This window comes from Salmo salar, chromosome ssa06, assembly GCF_905237065.1.
Source record: "Salmo salar chromosome ssa06, Ssal_v3.1, whole genome shotgun sequence".
Classification (NCBI taxonomy): Eukaryota; Metazoa; Chordata; class Actinopteri; order Salmoniformes; family Salmonidae; genus Salmo; species Salmo salar.
The window spans coordinates 27,071,884-27,099,366 of NC_059447.1; the positions used below are offsets into that span (position 1 = coordinate 27,071,884).

The window sequence follows — 27,483 nt, forward strand, 5'->3', positions numbered from 1 at the left end:
ATAACTGAGTTGTGGTACACAATCAAATGTTGACACTTTAGGATGATTTGTGAAAAATGCTTTTAACAGGGTTATTGAGTTGGATTTGTGCCACAAATGCTAAAATGCATTTCCCTAACCAAGTACAGTAAACAAAACCAAAGCATGGATTGCTTTCTTATCTTGTCCATAGATTGCTTACAGGGTAACAACAACAACATGTAGTTTTGTAATTTGGGTGAACTATCCCTTTATGCGCGCAAGACAGAGTTACATAGGTGTAAGAGGGTGTGCAGTGAAATTAGAATATGGCCAATTCATGTGCACATAATGTATAATATAACGATAATAATGTGCTTTTCAAATATGGCATCTGGCATAGTAATACTTTGCTTCATAAGGCATTACACATCCTGGTGATAATGCTTCATGCAGTTATAGACGTTCATGAGCAGTTGTTAGCTATGTTGTGCATCCTGATGCATTATGAATAGAAGGTGTTATTAATGACCAATCATGCTTTCCTATGAAAACGGTGGTTTAAATAAAGTCTGATGTAGTATCTTCTAGAGCAGGGGTACTCAACTCTTACCCTACGAGGTCCGGAACCTGCTGGTTTTCTGTAATACCTGATAATGAATTGCACTAAACTGTGGTCACAGGTCTAAATCAGTCCCTGATTAGAGGGGAAGAATGACAAAATGCAGTGGAACTTGTTTTGACGTCCAAAGTTGAGTTTGAGGGCTCTAGTCTCTAAAGGAAAATGGAACATGAACTTTCTTTGCTGAAAGTAGGATTACAGGTGTGTATTAAATGTCAGTGAAATGTTTTGCTGAAGTTGGGACAAATTATGCAAGTTATTTTAAAACTAACATGCTGTAACTCTCAAATAATGAGTAATTTCTGTAGTAAAATAGAACTTCTTAGACTGGGCCCTGTGAGAATGATGTCTCTACTACACTACATAACCAAAGTATGTGGACACCTGCTCGTCAAACGTCTCATTCCAAAATCATGGGTTTTAATATGGAGTTGGTCCCCCCTTTGCTGCTATAATTGCCTCCACTCTTCTGGGAACGCTTTCCTCTAGATGTTGGAACATTGCTGCGGGGACTTGCTTCCATTCAGACACAAGAGCATTAGTGAGGTCGGGCACTGATGTTGGGCAATTAGGCCTGGCTCGCAGTCGGCGTTCCAATTCATCTCAAAGGTGTTTGATGGGGTTGAGGTCAGGGCTCTGTCCTGGCCAGTCAAGTTCTTCCACACAGATCTCAACAAATAATTTCTGCATGGACCTCGCTTTGTGCATGGGGGCATTGTCATGCTGAAACAGGAAAGGGTCTTCCCCAAACTGTTGCCACATAGTTGGAAGCACAGAATTATCTATAATGTAATTTTATGCTGTAGAGTTAAGATTTCCCTTCACTGGAACTAAGGGGCCTAGCCCGAACCATGAAAAACAGCCCTAGACCATTATTGCTCCTCCACCCAACTTTACAGTTGGCACTATGCATTGGGGCAGGTAGCGTTCTCCTGGCATCCGCCAAACCCAGATTCGTTTGATGGACTAACAGATGGTGAAGCAAGAACGCGTTTCCACTGCTCCAGAGTCCAATGGCGGCAAGCTTTACACGACTCCAGCCGACGCTTGGCATTGCGCATGGTGATCTTAGGCTTGTGTGTGGCTGCTCGGTCATGGAAACCCAATTCATAAAGCTCCTGACAAACAGTTGTGCTGACGATGCTTCCAGAGGCAGTTTGGAACTCTGTAGTGTGTGTGTTGCAACTGAGGACGGACGATTGCGACTTACACGCTTGACCACACGGCGGTCACGTTCTGTGAGCTTGTGTGGCCTACCACTTCATGGCTGAGCCAAGGATGCGCCACAATAATAGCCCTTACAGGTGGCCAGGGCAGCTCTAGCAGGGCAGAAATTTGATGAACTGACTTGTTGGAAAGGTAGCACATTGAAAGTCACTGAGCTCTTCAGTACGGGCCATTCTACTGCCAATGTTTGTCGATGGAGATTGCATAGCTGTGTGCTCGATTTTTATACACCTGTCAGCAACGGGTGGTGCTGAAATAGACATATCCACTAATTTGAAGGCGTGTCCACATACATTTGAGTATACATAGTGTAAATAACGCCCGGTCAATGTTTAGCTATTTGACATGTCCACAAGACATTGAGACCTCATGATCTTGGAAATGTCTATACTAAAGAGGTTTATGTTTTATGCATCTTCTCATGTGTATGTGATTTATATTTGCTTGTATGTATAGTATACAATACCAGTGTAAGTATGATCTTGCCATCCTTTCATATCATTATAATGTTGTATAGCTAATATGTGACATGCTGTATCATAATTAGTCATAAGTCACACTCATTTTCAGATAACTAAAATTATTGTTATCTACAAGTAATGTGCTGTTTTGGAATTTCAACTGATTTCACTTAAACACGTTTCCTAACCTATCCAGATTACACCCGTCACATAGAGAATGAACTTAATAAACAGTTGAGCTTTCTGAAAATCATTGTGCAGTAAAACACACTGCTCAAAATGTGTCTTGGGGTTGACATGACGGATTATGATGAAGCTAGTCACATATGTGTATCTTATAATTATTACTGTATTTTATAATAACATATTAGGTTTTCTTTTGTTATACAAACGTCCACCGCTTGTTACAGTTCTCCTGACTCCATGTCATTAGGTCCTTTGTCCTTGGGGAAAACACAAGAGTTACTAATATGCTGGACGAAAAAGAAAACGAGCCCCGTCATTTTAGATAACAAGCCAAACAGTTCACCAGTTGTCAGAGGACATAAACAGTACTTACTATTAACTCAGGAGGTTTGGTGACTTGGTCCTTGTCCAAGGCCTGTTTGTCCAATAGAGCAGTGGTCTCCTCTGCAGCTCTGTTAGACATGGGAGGTCCTCCATTCATCTGAGGAGGTCCTGGACTCTGTGCACCAGGAGTCACTTCCTTAGTCTCATCGTTAACCCTGTTGGAGTAATAAGACATCAACATTCACAATCCACCATAATAATGTCCCCTATAGAGATAACGTGGTCCCAAACCCGGTCCTGAGGCCCCCCCTGGGGGTGCACGTTATGGTTTTTGCCCTAGCGCTAAACAGCTGATTCAAATAATCCACTCATAATTAAGCTTTGCTTATTTGAATCAGCTGTGTAGTGCTAGGGCAAAAACCAAAACTTGGGGTCCCCAGGTCAGAGTTTGGGAAACACTGGGCTAACATGAACTGTGGGATAATGGGGTTGGTGAGATGATTATCCAATGTATCAATATGTAGTCAACTTTACCTGACATCATGGTGTCCATTCGCTAGAGGGGGTTCAGCATGTGTCTTCTGACAGGATTCAGGGTCTGTTCCCCCACTGTCTGCTGACTTCCTGTCCTGCCCTTCTAGCACGCCTTCCTCTCCTGGGCTTCTAAGGGTGATTATTACATGGGTAAGAATTGAAGGATCTGTTGGAGAGGGGTACACATGGTCGACATGTTCATGACCTAAATGACAGAGGAGTGACTCACCTGCAGAGGAGGGGTGAAGTCTCACCAGCACCCTGACCTGGAGCCCCATCAGTCAGCTGTGATTCCCTGTGGAGTAAGATACAGACTGGATCAGGAAACATGACCTCAACCAGTTACTTAACCTCCTCTACCATCCCATACAACTTTACACACAGACAAATTGTCACGTCCTGACCCTAGTAAGATGTCATTTTCTATAGTGGAGTAGGACAGGGGGTGTTTTGTGTTTTTCTATGTTTTCTATTTCTACGTTTAAGTTCTAGTTTTTCTATTTCTATGTTGGGGTTGTTTGGTTGACCTCCAATTGGAGGCAGCTGGTCCTCGTTACCTCTGATTGGAGATCATATTTAAGTAGGGGTTTTTCTTCCTGGGTTTTTGTGGGTTATTATATTTTGAGTAGTGTTTGTTTCTCTCTGCGTCACAGTTTGTTGTTTTGTAAATTCAGTTATTTATGTTTTGCAAAGTTTCACGGATTTAGTAAAATGTGGAACTACAACCACGCTGCACTTTGGTCTGCTCCTTTTGACAGCCGTGACACAAACACACATTCTCACCTTCTATAGGGCACGCGTCCATTGCTCTGAGGTTGACCCAGAAGCTGTGGGTCATCAGTCTGGCTGTTAACCCTGTGGGAGCAATAACAGGGCTATCATAAGGATTAAAACTCTTGATACAGCACAAACAACACTGTCCTCCAGAGACGCAGAGACTAACATGATACATGGGATCAATTCTGAATGGAGAAATGACATTGTCATTCAACAGATAATGAAGATTTACCAAAGGAGTCGTCATGTGTAGAATTTACCTGACAACTTTGGGTACATTCAGTGGAGGGGGATCAGCATGTGTCTTCTGACAGGTTTCAGTGTCTGCTCTGTCATTGTCTGACGGTTTTCCATCCTCCATTCCTAGAACGCCTTCCTCTCCTTGGTCGCTAAAGGGGAGATTATTACATTGATAAGGATTTAAGGATCTCGATTGGGAAGGATACAAATGTTCTCCATATCCATAGCCTACATATCAGAGGACTGACAGGTGATTAGTCATGTGGTACAGTTTACCTGGCATCTCCATTCAGCAGAGGGGTGTCAGCGCCTGTCTCTTCATTGTCCATGGGCTGCCTGTTCTCCTCTCCTGGCTCACCTCCTTGGTCACTAAAAGTGAGATCATGATGACCATGACTGTAAGGATAAGCAAGGCAAACTGATCCAGGACAGAGTAGAGTATAAAGATGTAATAGAGGTATTTTAACTAACCTGGGAACAACCACAGCCTCAACAGTCTCACCGTCATCAGGCTTTCTGATGTCTCTGTGATAAAACATGTACCAAAGGTTCAGTCAGATACCCACAGGTACAACTGGAATCATCTACGGTACATTACACCACAGTCAAAAATACACCAGTTGCCCTTCTGGCTTGAATATGTTATGTCTTGCCTGGGCAGGGCTCAAAAGGCAGGGTCTTTGCTGAAAGTTGTTGCTTGCCAATAGACATTACTGGTATTTAGAAATGCCATGCGGATCTATTGAGTAATTCTTCCTTCGCCTTCTATAGCAGGGCTTTCCAACCCTGTTCCTGGAGAGCTACCCTCCTGTAGGTTCTGTCTCCAACCCTGTTCCTGGAGAGCTACCCTCCTGTAGGTTCTGTCTCCAATCCCAGTTGTAACTAACCTGATGCAGCTTTCAGGGATGGGCAACTTTGATGGGGGCCACAAAAATATGAACTCATTATCAGGGTCTGCAGTGTGGTGTGGGCCCCCCTTTCAGTAACGATGATTACTACAAGTTTAGGTAGCTGGTTAAATAAATTTACCAATCTGAAAAATGGTTAGCTGACATAGGCTAATTGAGTGACTAACATGACAAGAGGAAAACTGCTAATATACAACCAAATTTCAAAATTGCACCTTGTGTATTCCACTATTCTAGATCTCACCAGTAAAAAAGGGGTCCGTGGACCGCCAGTTGCCCATCCCTGAGCTAATTATTAGAATCAGATGTGCTACAGTAGATTCATGTTGAAGGGAAATCCTACAGGACAGTAGCTCTCCAGGAACAGGGTTGAAGAGCCCTGTTATATAGAGACAGAAACTAATATGACCCATAGCAACAGCTGAAGATAAGAGAGACTATCATTCAGTGGTTGATTACAGATCAATAAAGTGATGTGGAAAAGTTTACCTTGAATCACGTTGCTCATTCTGCATCAGAGGAATGGAGTTTGGTTCTGGATTGCCCTGACCCTCTTCCACATCTCTGTGGCCTTGGTGGCTAAAGATGAGATTATTACATTAATAAGAAATTAAGGATAATGTTTGATAAACAACAGTAACTTGACAAAATGGCCGACAAGTCTATAGTTTGTAAGTGGCCTGCAAGTTCCAGGCTGTTTTCATCCTGTTTGTGACCTGCTAGGACCCCATTGGTCTGACTTTAAACCCTAGTTGTAAGACAGAGAGAACTAGTCTCATAACCAACATATACCCTCTGAAACAATTCTAATTGACTTAAAGAGCTCCCTTCACAAACACAAAAACAGTTATATAGGATACTAACCACTGTTTGTCTCTCCAAGGCTTAAACACACAGAGCAGAACAGCAATGACCAGCACGACAGCAACAACAATACCAACTGAAAAACAAAACGTAGTCATCAGATGATGACATGTTCACACAAAAGAAAATGTTTTAAAATAACCTTCTAACAGTAGCTGATCTTGGTAGCATCATTTTGAGGTCATATTTACTTGTTATTTTCTCATACAGAGGAAGCTGTGGTGATAGATTTGCTTAAACACTCACCAATGATTTTCCAGATCAAATCAGTGTCACCACGGTTTGAATCAGGATTGTCTCCATCTATAATGGATGATTAGAGAGAATAAAGTCATTTCCATGACATAATCAATCGAAATACTGTGCAACACAGAATAATGTGTTATGCAGTCTTTCCCTTAATTTAATTTCCGGGCAGGCTTTCAGAAAATAAAACAAAAAAAAACTAATTCTCAAGGGATTGACATTGGTCTCTCAAGGCGCTTGTCATTGGCATGTTTCCATTCAATACGATTACATTTAATGTTATCTTTCATGTAAATACACACCCCGTCTGCCCTCTCCCCTGTATCTCCTGACTATGGGGTATCCAGGGAGATTAAAGGCAGAAATAGGAGAACATTTCTTTAGCCATGTCTCAGAGAAAAATATTAAATTAAGATTAGAGTCAGTCAATAAATGTTCCATCTATTCCCTCTTAGAAATAATGCTAGGAATATTCAGATGACTTAATATTGTCTTTCTGTAGGCTTGGCATGAGGGTCCCAAAACATTGATTAACGGTTCGACAAAGGTTCACGGTACGATGTTTTCTAATCACTGGGTTAAGGGAACTGAGTTTCTGTCTTGAAGGCGGGTTTTGTTTGTGACATGTATCAAGAGTTTGAACTAAAGTGAGATTATCTGCAGATTGCACATTCTCTTGAAAAGCCATGTCAGTGACAGAGGTTATACTCACATACACAGAATGTCCTTCTCTGAAACCGGTAATATAAACTACTCACACCTAGATGATTTCATTCATTCATGTTTCACCTTTCATCAATGATTTTTGTCTGGATGGCTCATTAGGGGACTTTTCTCCACTTCTCCCTGAATTACATCCTCCATATCAGCCTTCTTTTCTGCAGGTGTCCTACCTCCAGTCTGATGAGGAGCTTGGTACTCTGGGCCACTTGGGTGTTTGTTGGTTCCGGATTGTTTTAATGAAGGCCAACATTGATGTTTGGCTGCCTTCTTTTGTATTCCCCAGAGAGTTGCACTGTCTTCAGGGACCCTTATTATCCTCCGTTTTGTTTTATTTGGTTCCGATTGCTGTTTCTGCCTGGCCAGTTCCCCTCTCTACACTGGGATTCTCTGCATCTGACCCTATTACAGGGGCATTCTCCTGCCGTTCTCCTGGCGTTCTCCTGGCATTCGCCAAACCCAGTTTTATCCGTCAGACTGCAAGATGGTGAAGCATGATTCTTCACTCCAGAGAGCACATTTCCACTGCCTCAGAGTCCAATGGCGGCGAACTTTACACCATTCCAGCCAACGCTTGACATTGTGCATGGTGATCTTTGGCTCGGCCATTGGAAACCAATTTCATGAAGCTCCCGACGAAGAGTTCTTGTGCTGACGTTGCTTCCAGAGGAAGTTTGGAACTCAGTAGCAGTGGTGGAAAAAGTACTCAATTGTCATACTTGAGTAAAAGATACCTTACTAGAAAACGACTCAAGTAAAAGTGACAGTCACCCAGTAAAATACTACTTGAGTAAAAGTCTAAAAGTATTTGGTTTTAATTAGATATATTTGGTTTAAAAAGTATCAAAAGTAAATGGAATTGCTGAAACGTCCTTAAGTATCAAAAGTATAAGTACAAGTATAAACCATTTCAAATTCCTTATATTAAGCGAAACAGATGGTACAATTATTATTTTAAAAAAATGTACTGATAGCCATGGCCACACTCCAACACTCAGACATAATTCACAAATGAAGTATTTGTGTTTAATGAGTCCCCAAGATCAGAGGCAGTAGGGATGACCAGGGATGTTCTCTTGATAAGTGTGTGAATTGGACCATTTTCCTGTCAAAATGTAACAAGTACTTTTGGGTGTCAGGGAAAATGTATGGAGTAAAAAGTACATTAATTTCTTTAGGAATGTAGTGAAGTAAAAGTTGGCAAAAATATAAATAGTGAAGTAAAGTACAGATTCCCCAAAAACGTTAAAGTATCTTTACTTAAGTGCTTTACACTGCTCAATAGTGAGTGTTGCAACCGAGGACAGACGATTTTTAGGCGCTTTGCGCTTCAGCACTCGGCCGTCCCGTTCTGTGAGCTTCACAATAACAGCACTTACACTTGTGACGACCCTCCCACTCTGTCTGCCAAATTCTTTTTCCTAATTAGGATGTCGGTGGGCAGAGCCGGGAGGGTCGTCAGTGAAATGGGACACACCTGGACCCGGGTGTGTCCCGGGATAAATACACCCTTTCCCCATTCATTGAGGAGACTCTCTCCATGCAGACACACTGTTTGAGTTTGGTTGTGCCATTTTTTCAACACATCTATACACACAACCACTCACTTACACTACTGACTACACATACACCATTATTAATTGTATATAGGTTACCTCAGTTAATAAATCTATTTTTGTTATTCCTTATCTCCATGTTGTTTCTCTTTTTGTTACGGGCTTTGAGCCGGTTCCTGACACAGTTGACCGAGGTAGCTCTAGCAGGGCAGAAATGTGATGAACTGACTTGTTGGAAAGGTGGCATCCTATGACTGTGCTGCATTGAAATTCACTGAGCTCTTCAGTAAGGCCATTGTACTGACAATGTTTGTCTATGGAGATTGGATGGCTGTGTGCTCAATTTTACACACCTGTCAGAAACGAGTGTGACTGAAATAGCCCAATCCAGTAATTTGAAGGGGTGTCCACATACTTTTGTATATATACTGTATTTGCTGGATTCTGTGTTCTCCAGAAGTTTAATATTTTTATTTGGGCTGAATGCTAGACAAAAAGAGTTGTCAAAACATAACAAAACAAATGGATATATCTTTCCGGACCATACAGGCCCATAAATCCAGAAAATAAAAGAAATCCAGAAAATAAAATCTTAGCAAAACATACAGGCCTATGGGCTATAGGCTAAATGATGCATGTGACTACCATGTTAAAAAGTCACAAATGAATGCATGCGCTGTTTCTTGCCTTATAGACTGCACACGCTGAGCATCATTCACAAGGGATAATGTTCTCACCCATCAGACTATTCTCAATTTAATCTTGTCTTTACATATACTAAATAATATATGTGTTAAATTAGTTTTAATTTAGAATAGGCCATTATCTTGCCTCTGTCGGAACAGGGGCAGGGGGAAAAAAGACTATGCACTTGAATAGCAAATGGAGGACACCTTTCCAGCGGTTCATTTTCAGCCCAGCCAGGTAGGTTACTCCGGTTGTAAAGCGAAGCAATGTGCTTAATATGAGCAAAGTTGAGAAATAAATATAGTAGGCCTAGCCTGTAGAAAGCTGATGGGATCCTCCTCTTTTTAATATAGGCCATCAAAACTGTTTTCTCATGCAAATACATAGCATAGCCTATAGAAAAATGTTGTGCAACATGGGCTTATAGGAACACATGTTTTATTCCATGTATCAACCAGTTATGAGTTGATGCTGCATCAACCAGTTATGAGGAGCTGGCTCTCACTGCGCAACAGGTGATCCTATTCCACTCAAACTCTGAATGCCAGGGTTCTGTCAGAGTGATTAGAGGGAACACACCATTAGCAACTGTCCGTTAGTAAGTTTGGTAGGCTACTAATGACCATCAGCGGCATCAGAGGGCAGTTTTGGAGAAGTCCAGTTACCGTGAATCTACAGTCAAGTGGAATTTGACTGCAACAATCACTTGTCAGAGATGCAATAATATTTTAAATGGTTGAACACAGTTTTGCCCATTGACAATGACTATGATATTGTTTCATGTTTTTAAGCTTAATAAGAGAGTGTTACTGTACCACACAATGATCACGTGGACTCACTCACCTGGGAAGAGAAAGAGAAAATAAAATGAAAGACCTAGTTAATGACATTTATAACAGAGAATCAATTGATGACAACCCAACAGAGTGCCAGTGGAAACAACAGCTCTCCTTCAATATGCTCTGCTCTGTTGTTACAGAGGAACACTCACCTGCAGTTGTATTCTTTCAAAATGTTGGGGTCACTTAGAAATGTCCTTGTTTTTGAAAGAAAAGCACATTTTTTTGTCCATTTAAAATAACATCAAATTGATCAGAAATACAGTGTAGACATTGCTAATGTTGTAAATGACTATTGTAGCTGGAAGTGACACATTTTTATGGAATATCTACATAGGCATATACAGAGGCCCATTATCAGCAACCATCACTCCTGTGTTCCAATGGCACGTTGTGTTAGCTAATCCAAGTTTATCATTTTGAAAAGCTAATTGATCATTAGAAAACCCTTTTGCAATTTTTTTATAGTACCGTAATTTCCGGACTATAAGCCGCAACTTTTTCCCACGCTTTGAACATCGCGGCTTAAACAATGACGCAGCTAATATATGGATTTTTTTCCCCAAAAAACACATTCTGTGACGTGCTCAGTTTTTTGGCGGCATGAAGCTTTCATTAGACCAATGAAATTGCCGAACGGGTTAAGGTCAAACAACTTTTTTGTTTACAGTTTAGATTAAATCGAGCGCTCAAACTTCCCATCATTCTGATTACGGTAGTCATTTTGTCACCCTCATCATGGCAAAGACACGGAGAAATGCATATGATGCAGCTTTCAAGTTGAAGGCGACTGATCTGGCTGTTGGAAAAGGAAATAGAGCTGCTGCACGGGAGTTTGGTCTTAATGAGTCGATGATAAGACGTTGGAAACAGCAGCGTGAGGAATTGACTCAGTGCAAAAAGACAACTAAAGCTTACTGCAAATTTTTTATTTTTTGTTACAAGCCGTGTTTCGTTAAAGCCTATTTATTTTTGTTACAAGCCGTGTTTCGTTAAAGCCTATTTATTTTTGTTACAAGCCGTGTTTCGTTAAAGCCTATTTATTTTTGTTACAAGCCGTGTTTCGTTAAAGCCTATTTATTTTTGTTACAAGCTGTGTTTCGTTAAAGCCTGTGTAAAGTTAATTTGTTTCAATGTACCGGGAGGCAGCTGCGGCTTATAGACATGTGCGGCTTATTTATGTTCAAAATATATATATTTTTTAATTCAGTGGGTGCGGCTTATATTCAGGTGCGCTCAATAGTCCGGAAATTACGGTAGTAATAAAATTGGCATTCTTTAGTCTAGTTGAGTATCTGGAGCATCAGCAAGATTACAGGCTCAAAATGGCCAGAAACAAATAACTTTCTTCTGAAACTTGTCAGTCTATTCTTGATCTGAGAAATGAAGGCTATTCCATGTGAGAAATTGCCAAGAAACTGAAGATCTCGTACAACGCTGTGTACTACTCCCTTCACAGAACAGCGCAAACTGGCTCTAAACAGAATAAAAAGAGGAGTGGGAGGCCCCGGTGCTGAGCAAGAGGACAAGTACATTAGTGTCTAGTTTGAGAAACAGTTGCCTCACTGGCAGCTTCATTAAATAGTACCCGCAAAACACCAGTCCCAACGTCAACAGTGAAGAGGCGACTCCGGTTCCTCTGTCCAGTATCTGTGTTCTTTTGCCCATCTTGATCTTTATTTTTATTGGCCAGTCTGAGATATGGCTTTTTCTTTGCAACTCTGCCTAGAAGGCCAGCTGTTTCCAGCTACAATTGTAATTTACAACATTAACAATGTCTATACTGTATTTCTGATCAATTTGATGTTTTTTTAATGGACACATTTTTTGGCTTTTCTTTCAAAAACAAGGACATTTCTAAGTGACCCCAAACATACGAGAAAAAAACTATTAAACAAGGAGGCTCCTCAAACTTGAAAAGCAATATACACATCTCACCTGATGCACCAAACACAACGAAATGGGTCAAATGCTCCTGAAATATGATAACATCAATATCAAATTATTAACATGCAACTGGAATGTTTGGTCTGGTATTGTAGTTTACAAGGTAACTATCTGTACATTGCCTAAACTGCAGTGATAAATAGCCATACTCACAGTCACATTGCTTATGGCAGTGTGGTCTACGTTGACACACTCCAGGAGGCTGATACAGGAGTAGCTGACATCAATCACATTGGGTGCATGTGTAGTGTTTTTGTGTTGGCAAAGTTCAGCAAGCCACATAGACGTCTGTGGAAGATAAAATACAAAATACAAAAAAGTTAGACATCTACCACTCAAAAACAATATGCTACATGTTTGAATACATTTGTCATTAAACTGTATCTACTGTCTATATTTTTTATTTATTTAACAATGCAAGTCAGTTAAGAACAAATTCTTTTTTACAATGACAGCCTACCGGGGAACAGTGGTTAACTGCCTTGTTCAGGGGCAGAACAACAGATTTTTATCTTGTCAGCTTGGGGATTCAATCCAGCAACCTTTAGGTTACTGGCACAACGCACTAACCACTAGGCTACCTGCCTCCCCTGAAGTGTGAAAGACAGTCATATTTCTGATTCTACAGTAGTCTGATAGTGAAGCCTGTGAATCATATTGAATCCCCAGTTTGAAAGTTGTACATCATCTGTAGTTGTAGTCACGAGAGTTTTTGTGAGATACAATAAACAGATATCTTACCTTATTGGAATCCACTGATTGCCACTCCACACATTTAGGTTTTTCCTTGTCCTTTACACAGTATTTGTAAGCATTTCCAGTTCGGAGGCTTGCACAACTAACATTCTTGGTTTCTTCTCCACCCCAACAGCCTGCAGAAAAAAGGAGGAAGAGGTAATGTATGTTGAAAAACAATTACCACAGCCTTCTACAGCACATATCTTTATTTACTGCTGTTGAAGAGATACAAATGTCCAGAAGAAGCAGCCTGCTTTATAAAGACAATAGCATATGATCATGTTTGATAAAAACAGTTTAAACTGACAGACCCTGATAACATTAACATGTAGTGATATAGTTTATAGGAGTGCAGGAGAGACATCTCACAACCAAAGAAATACTGTAACAGTGCTGGTACTGTAGCCAACGCCCAAAACTTGCTCTACTGTCAACGCCATTTTGGAGAAAAACTCGTTGAGGGAGAATTTATATTTTGCAATCTCTCTTTCCTGAGAATTGTAACTTTTTCAAGAGAACGGCAAATATCTGAGAGATAAGCAAACACTCAAGACGTCGAAAAAGCTAAACCAACTACACTACTGTAAATATGTGTCAGGAATTGGGGAGACTAAGACATGAAATGTCAGCTTCACCCAGAAAAAATACAAATTTAAAACACAATCTTCTTACCTTGAATTAACAGGATTGTCAATAATAAACCAAACAGATAAGAAATAGACATGGTGGGCCCTTATTACAAACAACTGTGTGCTGCGTGTTGAGTTCCAGTCTGTCGGTGCAAAGCAAATCAAGGCGGTAAAGACACACTTTCTCTTATTGAGCGGAAGTTACATCATAAGGAGGAGCAACAATAAACACATCTGGTTTTTGAATAAATATATTAACGTTTTGTGACAATTAAACTAGATTATTTTGTATACAACTTAATGCATTGATATTAAAGTTATAATATTTTCAATAAGTGTTCCTTTCCGCCATGTAAAGCCTCCAGTAGGATGACAACTTGACCTGATTCCTACTGGTGGGGCAGTCTGATAATAGTGTTATGCTTTATTGCACTGTAGGTGGTGCACTGCAATGTGTCTGAAGTGCAGAACTAATTACTAGGTCCATATTACCTGTCTCCTGCCCACATGACCTGTCTAGAAGGTCACAAGATCAGTAAAAACTCAGGGTCCTGCACACAACACTTCTGACCACTAGAAGGGGCTGTTGTTGTACTGTAGGAATGAAGAACATGGTTTTGTTGAACTGAAGGGAAAAGGGGGATACCTTGTCAGTTGTACAACTGATGCCTTCAACTGAAATGTGTATTCCGCATTTAACCCAACCCCTCTGAATCAGAGAGGTGCGGGGGGGGGGGGCTGCCTTAATCGACATCCACATCTTCCGCGCCCGGGGAACAGTGGGTTAACTGCCTTGCTCAGGGGCAGAACGACAGATTTTTACCTTGTCAGCTTGGGGATTTGATCCAGCAACCTTTCGGTTACTGGCCCAACGCTCCACTAGGCTACCTGCTGCCCCATTTACCTCATGTTAGATCACTTTACCGCATGTTAGATCACTTTACCTCATGGTAGATAACTGTTCGAATGATTCAGCGGGTAAAGTGATCACTAGTAGTTAGCGTTTTTAACATGTTTATAAAGATGGTGAACACTCTAGGTTGACTGTGACATCTGACCCTCAGTGAGTGGAGGGTGTGAAGGGAATATCATTATTACAATCACATGGTACATTTCAGAGTGGGAGGAAATAGGAAAACATCAGAAACTCATCATCCATACCATACTGTACCATACATACCATGCCATACCATCATTGGCTCCTGTATGTTACTGGTGAACACATCAGACATCCCACAAAGACAGACATACAGTCTGTGTACATGATCACATGAGCAGCTACTGTAGAAACCCGGAGCATTAGCGTGGCACGTGTATGTGTGTGTGTGTGTGATGTGTGTGTGTGTGTGTGTGTGTGTGTGTGTGTGTGTGTGTGTGTGTCTGCATAAACTTGAAAAACTGAAAACGAGTTTGATCTTTCCCTCTCCACCAGTGTCTAATTTGAAGAAAACACGACCACAAACTGGAAAGGAATGTTTTAATGTTAAAAGGAAAGCAACTCTGAAAAGTCTGAAAAGTCACTGGTTTGAATCCCCGAGCCGATTAGGTCTGTCGAGGTACCTTTGAGCAAGGCACTATACTTGAATTGCTCCTGTAAATCACTCTGCATGAGAACATCTGCTAAATTACTAAAATGTTAACGTATTAAATGAAACAAGTTGTGACCATACACAAAACTCTACAGAATAGCCTTCCTAAAAAGTAGATATGACAATAATGTGGAGGTTTGTTCATACAAATACATGCAAAAAGTTTGTTACAAATAATACATGAGAGTATGAGGGACAATTGTATCCATCAGACCTGAGTCGTTCATTAAACAATAGTCTTAACTCACTCACTTGTATTGGCAATGTACGAGCAGATCATATCAATCCAACAGTCAAAATGCATAGTGCTATACACTGAGTGTACAAACATTAGGAACACCTTCCTAATATTGAGTTACACCCGCTTTTGCCCTCAGGACAGCCTCAATTCATCAAGGGATGGACTCTACAAGGTGTCGAAAGCTTTCCACAGGGATGCTGGCCCATGTTGACTCCAATGCTTTCCAGAGTTGTGTCAAGTTGGCTGGATGTCCTTTGGGTGTTGGACCATTCTTGATACACACGGGAAACTGTTTGTCAGTGATAAGTCCAGCAGCGTTGCAGTTCTTGACACACTCAAACCAGTGAGCCTGGCACATACTACCACAGCCCGTTCAAAGGCACTTATAGCTTTTGTCTTGCCCATTCACCCTCTGAATGGCACCCACACACAATCCATGTCTCAAGGCTTAAAAAAACTTCTTTAACCTGTCTCCTTCCCTTCATCTGCACTGATTGAAGTGGATTTAACAAGTGACATCAATTAGAGATAATAGCTTTCACCTGAATTCACCTGGTCAGTCTGTCATGTTCTTAATGTTTTGTACACTCAGTGTAAATTGGTCATAAAAATGTAATAAGGAAATAATTCAAAATACATGTGGAAGGTAACTAACCATAAAAGCAATAGGCGAAAACCATTCATGAAAGTATGGGACCAACCAACATACATGACATCAAATACATTACAAGTAAGTCAAATTAACATAATCAAAAGAGGAAGAAAATGAACCTTTTCTGACACTAAGGTTATAAGGTCTCAAAGTAGGTGGGTATGTCATTCGCCTAAGTCATTTGACCTGACAGATACTCTCAATGTGCTAAACATTTTTATGAAACGGTGAACACAAATGTTAACATAGCTACACAATTCCTGTCTAAAGGTGTGATATTTTTCACAATGTCACTAGTAGGTGGGGACTTGGGTACAGTTCCTTCCGCAAGAGCTGCGGGTAACACTTCCTATGAATACCCTCTTCATAATGTGTTATAAGTGTATTTATAACACCTTATCTGCGCAATATGCATTATAATGCACGACATAGGCTCTAATGGCTGCTAATAAATGTAATTATAAGTTGGCAGCATAATGCCTTCCGACTGGGCACAGACGTCAATTCAATGTCTACTCCACATTGGTTTAACGTAATTTCATTGAAATTATGTGGATACAATGTTACTTCAACCAGTGTGTGCCTCAATGGATTATGAAGCTAAGTGGTATGACCTACACGAAATACTCTTTAGGAAATTGTGTCAGAGGGCTATACTGTAACGACTTCACGTAGGAGTTCCGCACTCCTGTTACAGGGATAGTTCACCCAAATTACAAAATATTATTTGCTTTCTTTAAGCTGTAAGCAGTCTATGGACAAGCTCAGACAGACAGCAATCCATGCTTTGGTTTCGGATGGGTGGACTTATAACGCGAACGTCTAACAACCCAAAGGTTGCGTGTTTGAATATCATCACGAGATACTTTAGCATTTTCGCTAATTAGCAATTTTGCAATTACTTACTACTTTTTAGCTACTTTGCATGTTAGCAAACCCTTCCCCTAACCTTAATCCTTCAACCTAACCTAACCTTAAATGTAACCGTAACCCTAAGCCCTAGCCTATCTAACGCTAGCCACCTAGCTAGCGTTAGCCACCTAGCCACTTAGCTAACGTTAACCACAAGATATTTGAATTTGTAACATATCATACATTTTGCAAATTCGTAACATATAAAAATTGCAATTCGTAACATATCATCCGAAATGGATGGACATCCACTAATTAATACAGTATCATACTAACTGGAGAGTCCCGGATGTATTTTTACTATGTTACTACCCCTGAGTCCAGGTTGGCAATTTTTTTTACATTTTTTTAATCTCCCCTGAAATTTTTTTTTTTTAAACACCAGCAAATCAGCTCCAAGTGATTGTAATTTTGGAAAGAAATCCCACGCTTAATAGATAGATATATGTGATTATAAACAAATGTAAGCAGGGTTTGAAATGATCATGTTTTGGTGAAATATTATATATGTTTGGGCTTCTTGCAGTTAATGTGCAGTCTACAAATGATTTGTAATTAGGTTCCAGCACCCTGACCATCCACTCAAAGAAAAAAAAGAAAAAACGGCCTGCGGCTGAATCTAGTTGAGGATCCCTGCTTTAGGATGATTTGGATATGAAATGCAAAAATGCTTATATCAGGGTTATTGACTTGGATATGTGCCACAAATGCTAAAACATGAGCATTTCTGTGACCAAGTACAGTAAACAAAACCAAAGCATGGATTGCTTTCTTATCTTGTCCATAGACTGCTTACAGGGTAAGAACAACTGTGTCATTTTGCAACTTGGGTGGAGTTACATAGGTGTAAGAGGGTGTGCAGTGAAATTACAATATGGCCAATCACTTATCGAGCACATAATGTATAATATAACGATCCTAATGTGCTTTTCAAATATGGCATCTGGCATAGTAATACTTTGCTTCATAAGGCATTACACATCCTGGTGATAATGCTTCATTCAGTTATAGATGTCCATGAGCAGTTATTAGCACCTATGTTGTGCATCCTGATGCATTATGCATAGAAGGTGTTATTAACGCTCCTATATTGCATTATAAAGACAACATCCATATGAAGTGTTACCTGTTTTAACTGACCAATCATGATTTCCTATGAAAACAGTGGTTTAAATAAAGTCTGGTGTAATATCATCTAGAGTCTAAAATGGAACATGAACTTTCTTTACTGAAAGTAGGATTACAGGTGTGTGTTAAATGGGACAAATTATGCAAGTTATTTTAACTGACATGCTAACTCTCATTTCAGAAGTAATGAATAATTGCTTCAGTAAAACAGAGCTTCTTAGACTGGGCCCTGTGATAATGAGGCCTACTCTAAATAACGCCTAGTCAATGTTTAGCTATTTGACATGTCCACAAGACATTGAGACCTCATGATCTTGGATATGTCAATACTAGAGAGGTTCATGTTTTAAGCATCTTTTCACGTGTGTGTTATATATATAATTGCTTGTATGTATACTATACAATACTAGTGTATGATCTTATCATACTTTCATATAATTTGATATATAATGTTGTATAGCTAATATGTGACGTGTTGTATCATAATCAGTCATGTCGCACACTCATTTTCAGATAATAGTAATTAAACATGTAGATAATAATAATTTAGATAAGTTATCTAAAAGTTTTGGGCCGTTTTGTAATTTCAACTGATATACTAGAACACATTTCCTAACTTATCCAAGTTACAGCTGTCTCATAGAGAATTAACTTAATAAACTGCTTAGATTTTAGAAAATCATTGAAAGACTTTTCAGAATGTGTTTTGGGTTGACATGACTGATTATGATGAAGCAAGTCACAAATGTGTATCTTATAATATGTATATTATATACAGTATTACTGTATCTTATTATATGGCGTTAGGTTCTCTTTTGTTATACAAACGTCCACCGCTTGTTACAGTTCTCCTCTTCTTGACTCCATGTCATTATGTCCTTTGTCCTTGGGAAAAACACAAGACTTACTAATATGCTGGAGCTAAAAGTCAACCAGTCCCATCATTTTAGATACCAAGCCAAACAGTTCACCAGTTGTCAGAGGACATAAACAGTACTTACTATTAACTCAGGAGGTTTGGTGACTTGGTCCTTGTCCAAGGCCTGTTTGTCCAATAGAGCAGTGGTCTCCTCTGCAGCTCTGTTAAACATGGGAGGTCCTCCATTCATCTGAGGAGGTCCTGGACTCTGTGCACCAGGAGTCACTTCCTTAGTCTCATTGTTAACCCTGTGGGAGAAATAAGACATCAACATTCACATTCATGATCCACCATAATACTGTCCCCTAAAGAGACAGAGGCTAAAATGAACCCTGGGAAAATGGGGTTGGTGACATTATACCCAATGAGTTGTGGATGTATCAATATGTAATCAAGTTTACCTGACATCATGGTGTCCATTCACTAGAGGGGGTTCAGCATGTGTCTTCTGACAGGTTTCAGTGTCTGCTCTGTCATTGTCTGACGGTTTTCCATCCTCCATTCCTAGAACGCCTTCCTCTCCTTGGTCGCTAAAGGGGAGATTATTACATTGATAAGGATTTAAGGATCTCGATTGGGAAGGATACAAATGTTCTCCATATCCATAGCCTACATTACAGAGGACTGACAGGTGATTAGTCATGTGGTACAGTTTACCTGGCATCTCCATTCAGCAGAGGGGTGTCAGCGCCTGTCTCTTCATTGTCCATGGGCTGCCTGTTCTCCTCTCCTGGCTCACCTCCTTGGTCACTAAAATTGAGATCATGATGACCATGACTGTAAGGATAAGCAAGGCAAACTGATCCAGGACAGAGTAGAGTATAAAGATGTAATAGAGGTATTTTAACTAACCTGGGAACAACCACAGCCTCAACAGTCTCACCGTCATCAGGCTTTCTGATGTCTCTGTGATAAAACATGTACCAAAGGTTCAGTCAGATACCCACAGGTACAACTGGAATCATCTACGGTACATTACACCACAGTCAAAAATACACCAGTTGCCCTTCTGGCTTGAATATGTTATGTCTTGCCTGGGCAGGGCTCAAAAGGCAGGGTCTTTGCTGAAAGTTGTTGCTTGCCAATAGACATTACTGGTATTTAGAAATGCCATGCGGATCTATTGAGTATTTCTTCCTTTACCTTCTATAGCAGGGCTCTCCAACCCTGTTCCTGGAGAGCTACCCTCCTGTAGGTTCTGTCTCCAACCCTGTTCCTGGAGAGCTACCATCCTGTAGGTTCTGTCTCCAATCCCAGTTGTAACTAACCTGATGCAGCTTTCGGGGATGGGCAACTTTGATGGGGGCCACAAAAATCCGAACTCATTATGAGGGGTTGTAGTGGCTAGTGGGTCTGTGTACCCACATTCATACCCACACATGCAGTCGGTGCCGGCCCAAAGCCGTCATTTCATGCTATTCTATTCATTTTGCCATTCGTGGAATCAATAAACAGCAGTTTTACAGCTAATTTACTGCAATTCTACACATTTTGCCATAGGGTGGAGAGAAATGCTAGCATGTCAATATGATATCTAAAAGAGAGTGACTTACAAAGTCAATGGGTCCCCCCAGTTAGCAATTTGACGATGATTACCACAAGTTTCGATAGCTGGCTAGATTAATTTACCAATCTAAAAAATTGTTAGCTGACATGGACTAATTGAGCGACTGTCAGTGACTGACATAACAAGAGGACAATTGCTGATGAACAACCAAATTTCGAAATTGCACCTTGTGTATTCTACTATTCTAGCTGTCAACAGTACAACGGGGGTCTGCAGGCTGCCAGTTTCCCATCCCTGAGCTAATTATTAGAATCAGGTGTGCTAGATTAGGTTTGGACTGAAAACCTACAGGACAGTAGTTCTCCAGAAACAGGGTTGGAGAGCTACTGTTCTATAGAGACAGAAACTAATATGACCCATAGCAACAGCTGAAGATAAGAGAGACTATCATTCTGTGGTTGATTACAGATCAATAAAGGGATGTGGAAAGGTTTACCTGGCATCACGTCGCTCATTCTGCATCAGAGGAATGGAGTTTGGTTCTGGATTGCCCTGACCCTCTTCCACGTCTCTGTGGCCTTGGTGGCTAAAGATTAGATTATTACATTAATAAGAAATTAAGGATAATGTTTGATAAACAACAGTAACTTGACAAAATGGCCAACAAGTCTATAGTTTGTAAGTGGCCTGCAAGTTCCAGGCTGTTCTCATCCTGTTTGTGACCTGCTAGGACCCCATTGGTCTGACTTTAAACCCTAGTAGTAAGACAGAGAGAACTAGTCTCATAACTAACATACACCCTCTGCAACAATTCTAATTGACTTAAAGAGCTCCCTTCACAAACACAAAAACAATTATATAGGATACTCACCACTGTTTGTCTCTCCAAGGTTTAAACACACAGAGCAGAGCAGCAATGACCACCACAACAGCTACAATACCAACTGAAAAACAAAATGTAGTCATCAGATGATGACATATTCACACAAATGAAAAGGTTTTAAAATAACCTAACAGTAGTTGATCTTGGTAGCACCATTTTGAGGTCAGATTTACTTGTTATTTTCTCATACAGAGGAAGCTGTGGTGATAGATTTGCTTAAACACTCACCAATGATTTTCCAGATCAAATCAGTGTCACCACGGTTTGAATCAGGATTGTCTCCATCTATAATGGATGATTAGAGAGAATAAAGTCATTTCCATGACATAATCAATCAAAATACTGAACAACACAGAATAATGTGCTATGCAGTATTTTCCTTAGTTTAATTTTCAGGCAGGCTTTCAGAAAAGAAAACATAAAAACTAATTCTCAAGGGATTTACATTGGTCTCTCAATGTTCATCATGAATATTAGCCATCTCAGTACTCACCTTTGATGATAGTTGAATTCAAAGGTGCAGTTGTCACAACCTCATTCCTCATCTCTACAAAGGCCAGACAGAGGTTAAAAGGTGTACAGTATTCAAAATGAATGAATATGATTTAGTGCTTTTCTCTACGTGTCCTTGAAAGATACTTGAAATTGATGGAAAAGAGGAATGTCAACTGTCTACCTGTGACAATGTAATGGGAACATCTCTCCTTAACTGGGGGTTGTTTACCATTAGACTCAGTTCCAGCCTTCTGCTAAGAGGGAATGAGGAGGGATATTGTTTCATCAGTTGCATCCTAATAATACGGGATTAAACCCAGAAATAAAAAGACAAATGTGTAAGTTGTTATAATCAACCTCTAAAAAATGTGAAATTACTGGGCTCACCTGTGTAGCATCACTGTAAATGAAGTTCATTGTCAGATTTTGGCATTTATAGAGGGTGATTGAACTGTTGTTCATTGTTACCACCTCATTCTTATCAAATTCCATTGGCTTGTCCCCTCCACTGTTAGCAATGGCAGTCTGTGGGAAAGAAAGACAAAAAACTATTTCAAGTTGGAAAAAGGCAAGTCAAATGATCAGTACGGAATGTACAGTGCGTTCGGAAAGTATTCAGACCCCTTCACTTTTTCCACATTTTGTTACATTACAGCCTTATTCTAAAATGGATTAAATTGTTTTTTTCCCCCCTCATCAATCTACACACAATTAAAAAGTCAAGGGGTCTGAATACTTATGTAAATGTGATATTTCCATTTTCTATTTCTAAAAACGATTTTTTGCTTTGTCACTATGGGGTATTGTGTGTAGATTGATGAGGGCTAAAAAACAATGTTTCTGAATGCACTGTATGTAGTGGTATTATTTTAATTCAAGTAATTCTGTGTGGATTGCATCCACTGCTCTCCTGCAGTTGTTACTTCCTGTATAGCTTAACTAAAACACAGATTTGAACTTACCCCGTTCATGTTGAGCCCCGCAATCTCAGATACACCTGGAATGTCGTATAGATACATGTATCTACCATCCCTGGTCTTCAAATTTCCACAATCAATTTCCACCGAAGTACATGCTAAGGATGTCAAGGAAGTTTAATTTAGGACACATTTCTGTGTATTATTACTAAAATCACTTCCAAATTCCTTTAGACAAAAACAAAATGGAATATAGAAAGAGACTAGGTTTGAGATCGCAATACAATAAATAAGAAGAATAGATAAAGTTTGTGTAAGAAGAGGACTAGCGCTCAAACAGGTCTGACTTCTCTGAGGGCCCAGCCCTGAAGCAGTTTATTTAGCAGAAGTATCCGTCTTTAGGGAGAAATAGGGAAACTTTTAAATTAATTCTACAATAATGTGGTATTTTACCTTGATTCTCGACAGCGTAGGTTGGATAGACTTGCAAAACAGCAACCAAAAACCCACTTCAAACAAAAACATTTTCAGTTCTGAGATGACACATCCACCTCCACGCTCAGTGAAATGGATTGCCATTTCCTGATTTCCTGGTTGTTTATATAAGCAGAGGAGGAGCTATGGTACGTACAATATGACGCACAGAATAAACATTATGTGTATTATTTGGGGCCTTTGATTCTTCAAAGTTGTAATTTATAAAGATGGGGAGCTAGATGAACACTGTTTAACAGCAAGGAACATGCATTCTGTTCAGTTGGCAATGGAAACATAGAAAAGGTTTGAAATGACTTGGTTAGAAGTTGTGTCATATCATTCAAATGTTGACGGTTGACTTTACACATCCACAAGCAACAACAGCCTAATGAACTGCTTGAACTCCAACCAGTGTGGTATTAGAACGACCTCCAACCCCTGTCTCTTATGTACTGTAATATAATACTGTAAGTCTAAAACCAGAGGACATCCTTGCCATGTGACTGGGATGTATAGACAAGACATCTATATCAAATGTTACCTGAAGCTTCATGACAATAGAACACTTAGGCAGTTCAGAGAATACATTCATGTTGAGTTACAGACATCACGCAAATCATACACATTTTACCTGAACGATTATGAGCCTGGACTTGTGTGTGTGTGTGTGTGTGTGTGTGTGTGTGTGTGTGTGTGTCTGCCTGCATGAACTTGAAAAGCTGCTGAAAACAAACTGAAAATAAGAGTGACAGAAAACAAAATAAGCAGTTTGATATTTCACATAATATATAACTTGCGCTCTGAGAAATGATTGACCACATACCTATGACATCATCAAGGTGGGACTGCACATACTTTCACAATCTAATTAACAATCAATTATAACATATGTTACCACAATTATAACATCTGTTTTCACAGGGCCCTCTTTAAATGAGTGTCCTTTATCATAATCAGTCATGATGAGTAAGAGGTCTACTTCCCTAAAACATCAACTGTAACCAAGCATGCTGCTAGTTGTTGGTATGAAACTGTAAACAGATGTTATGACGCAAGTGTTACACATCAACTTCTTTCTTCCATGTATCAATGTACTAATTTGCTACATAAGAAACAAGAAAATGCTGACCAGTAGCAATCGTGCCATGTCTGTGTGTCGGAATACAGAAGTCGTATCTTGAGGTTTGAACTTTGAAAACATAAGGCAGACTTTCTGTGATTTTTCCCCAAAATCATCACTGTGAAGTGATACTCCAATTGTATGACTGCTAATCACTCGATATTGGGAGTTGAGAAATAAAGTTGGTATAGTAAGCAGGAGGTCCTCTGTTCAACAGTTACTAAAGCTCAAAATGTGTCTTGAAGTTGATTTGACTCATTATGATGGAGCTAGTCACAATTGTACTTTTATATTTATAAAAATATATTATATACATTATATCATATCATATATTTCCTGTCCTGTCATGTCATGTTTTATCATATTATACAGTATTATAACATTGTTTCATGTAATATATATATATATATTTTAAAATTACCCCTTTTTCTCCCCAATTTTCGGGATACCAATTGGTAGTTACAGTCTTGTCCCATCGCTGCAACTCCCGTACAGACTCAGGAGAGGCGAAGGTCGAGAGCCATACGTTCTCTGAAACACGTCCTGCCAAGCGTTCATTGGGACAAGGACATGGGACAAGGGCATCCCAGCCGACCAAACCCTCCCCTAACCCGGACGACGCTGGGCCAATTGTGCGCCGCCTCATGGGACTCCCGGTCGCGGCCGGCTGCGACACAGTCCGGGATTGAACCCTTAGTGCCTTAGACCGCTGCACCACTCGGGAGGCACTCATGTAATATTCTTTAACAAGATATCTTATACTTAATAATATCTTATCACGTTTTATAAGTTTGCATCTCCTTGACTCCATGTCATTAGGTCCTTTGTCTTTTGGTGAAAAAAAATGCTGAGCATGAAAACAACCAAACCCATAATTCAGTTAGCAAGTTACCAGTTCACCAGCAAATAATGGAAAACTGAATGACCACTCACAGTACTACCTATTAACTAAAGGCATTTGGTGACTTGGTCCTTGTCCAAGGCCTGCTTATCCACCAGAGCAGTGGTCTCTTCTGCTGACCCAAGGTGATGAATGCTTCTAGCAAGATGACACAGACTGGATCAGTAAACATGACCTCAAACATGGTATGCCTATTATTTTCCATAAGGCTCTCCTACAATCTTTCCCATTTCACTGTAAAGAGCACACAGTTAGCAATAGACGGAGAAACAGACACAATCTCACCTGTCAGACAGGCCATTACTCTTGAGGTTTATTCTGAATCACAGTATTGGGACTCAGGTCATCATTATGGCCATTAGTGCTGTGGGAGCAATGACAGATATCATCAGGGTTCAGATTCACAACACCCTCCCCTACCCCAGCACTGTCACCTACAGCTGTGGTTCCCAACCATTGGTACTAGGAACGCTGGAGGTACCTGGCCTATCCACAGGGTGTACTGTATTTGAGAAAAGAAAGATCAAAATTCATTTGGTGGTACAGTAACCGAAAAAGGTTGGAAACCACTGACCTACAGATTCGAGACAGAGGCTAACCCGACCTAAGATATCAGTTATGAAGTTAGTTAGATTATCACCCCAAAAATAAAGAGGATCTGTCAAGGGCTTCATCATCTGGTAAAGTTGACCTGGCATCATGGTGCCATTCACCAGAGGGGGTTCAGCAAGTCTTTTCTGCCAGGATTCAGTCTCTGTTCCCCCATGGACTATTGGCTTCTTGTTCCTCTCTTTTAGCAAGCCTTTCCCTCCTTGGCCGCTTAAAGTGAAATTATTACATGGATAAGAATGAAAGGATGTTGTTTGTGTTGGGTACAAATGTTCTCCATCTTCATATCTTGCAGATGACTGACTCGCCTGTCGAAGAATGGTGGAGTTTCTATATCAATAGCAATATAACCTGAAGCCCCATTGTTCTGGCTTGGATACCTAGGGAGTAAGATATAGGCTGGATCAGGAAACAGGGTTTCAAACATGGTTCATTTATTTTCCCTGGATCACCTCTCGGCCACCTCTCGGTCACTAACGTGGATTACAGGCATTTCATCTGGGAGGAGCAATTAGAACAACCCCCAGCCTCTGTCACTTATGTACTGTAATGTAATATGTCTCAGAGGACATCCTTGCCATGTGACTGGGATGTACAGACAAGACATCTATATCAAATGTTACCTGAAGCTTCATGACAATAGAACACTTAGGCAGTTCAGAGAATACATTCATGTTGAGTTACAGACATCACACAAATCATACACATTTTACTTGAATGATCATGAGCCTGGACTTGTGTGCGTGTGTGCATGTGTATGTGTATGTGTGAGTGCCTGAATGTGTGTATGTGTGTGTGTGTGTGTGTGTGTCTGCATAAACTTGAAAAGCTGAAAACAAGAGTGACAGAAGACTAAATAAATCAGAGTTTGATCTTTGCCTCTCCTCCAGTGTCTCATTTGAAGAAAACACAACCACAAACTGGAAAGGAATATTTTAATGATGAAAGTGTCACATTCCTCGTCGTCAGAAGATATGTTGAAATCGCTGTCGGACAAAGTGCAGACCCCTTTGGTTCCGGGTCGCAGGCAGTCTCCCTCGGTTCCGGGTCGCAGGCAGTGTCCCTCGGTTCCGGGTCGCAGGCAGTCTCCCTCGGTCCCGGACTAGACACTGTTGCCGGATACTCTAGCCTCTTGAGGATACCCTAGGATAGGGGGGCGCCACAGCGCATTTTGAAAGAAAATCGTTCCCATTTTCAACGGCCTACTAATCAAACTCAGAAGCTAGGGCATGCATATACTTATTATATATGGATAGAAAACACCCTAAAGTTTCTAAAACTGTTTGAATGGTGTCTGTGAGTATAACAGAACTCAAATGGCAGTCAAAACCCCGAGACCGATTGAAACAGGAAGTGGAATTCAGAATTGTGGACTCGACTTCTCATCTTTCCCTATAAATCACACCGTTAACCATGGTTCAGTGAGCACTTCCTATTGCTTCCACTAGATGTCGCCAGTCTTTTCACAGTGGTTTGAGCCTTATACAGTCGAAACTCAGTGAATGAGACGCGTTGGAAATTGGTCACAGGGGATGGGCCATCACCATTATGACGCCGGCGGCCATGTCTACCCCCACCTTTGGAAACGGTTTTAAAGGCAATGAAATCATCCCCCTCGAATCTTATTGGCTCTCTTGGTGTTCCAGGCCCTGAAGATTAATGTTTTACAA

At 40.4% G+C, this 27,483-nt stretch overlaps 1 protein-coding gene across 7 annotated transcripts; it reads right to left on the minus strand.

Moving 5' to 3' along the window:
- Positions 1–1,389: 1,389 nt before the first annotated feature.
- Positions 1,390–26,898, minus strand: LOC106606832 (uncharacterized). 7 transcript variants are annotated; one of them, XM_045720062.1, is made up of 17 exons: positions 25,490–26,898; positions 25,237–25,342; positions 22,752–22,864; positions 22,177–22,314; positions 21,971–22,040; positions 21,788–21,841; positions 21,523–21,579; positions 21,283–21,355; positions 5,727–5,816; positions 4,801–4,854; positions 4,606–4,698; positions 4,350–4,478; positions 4,096–4,167; positions 3,542–3,607; positions 3,313–3,441; positions 2,828–2,993; positions 1,390–2,711 (listed from the first exon to the last, which is right to left on the minus strand). In XM_045720062.1, exons 3-17 carry the CDS (start codon positions 22,806–22,808, stop codon positions 2,673–2,675), a joined length of 1,287 nt encoding a protein of 428 aa, XP_045576018.1. In that variant the 5' UTR covers positions 22,809–22,864; positions 25,237–25,342; positions 25,490–26,898; the 3' UTR covers positions 1,390–2,672. The 7 variants fall into 7 exon arrangements, with proteins under 7 accessions (XP_045576018.1, XP_045576016.1, XP_045576017.1 ...); XM_045720060.1 differs by having other exon boundaries at positions 21,971–22,043; XM_045720061.1 differs by lacking the exons at positions 25,237–25,342; positions 25,490–26,898 and adding an exon at positions 23,160–23,258 and having other exon boundaries at positions 21,971–22,043.
- Positions 26,899–27,483: the final 585 nt, after the last annotated feature.

Bases quoted from the DNA above. Each gene is read 5' to 3' on its own strand.
- LOC106606832 (XM_045720057.1), bottom strand. From the start codon at position 13,558: ATGTCTATTTCTTATCTGTTTGGTTTATTATTGACAATCCTGTTAATT. The intron at 6,405-12,087 runs GTGAGATGTGTA...CATCCATTATAG, and splicing joins CGTTGTGTTTGGTGCATCAG to ATGGAGACAATCCTGATTCA. The intron at 5,817-6,101 runs GTTAGTATCCTA...TCTCATCTTTAG, and splicing joins CCTTGGAGAGACAAACAGTG to CCACCAAGGCCACAGAGATG.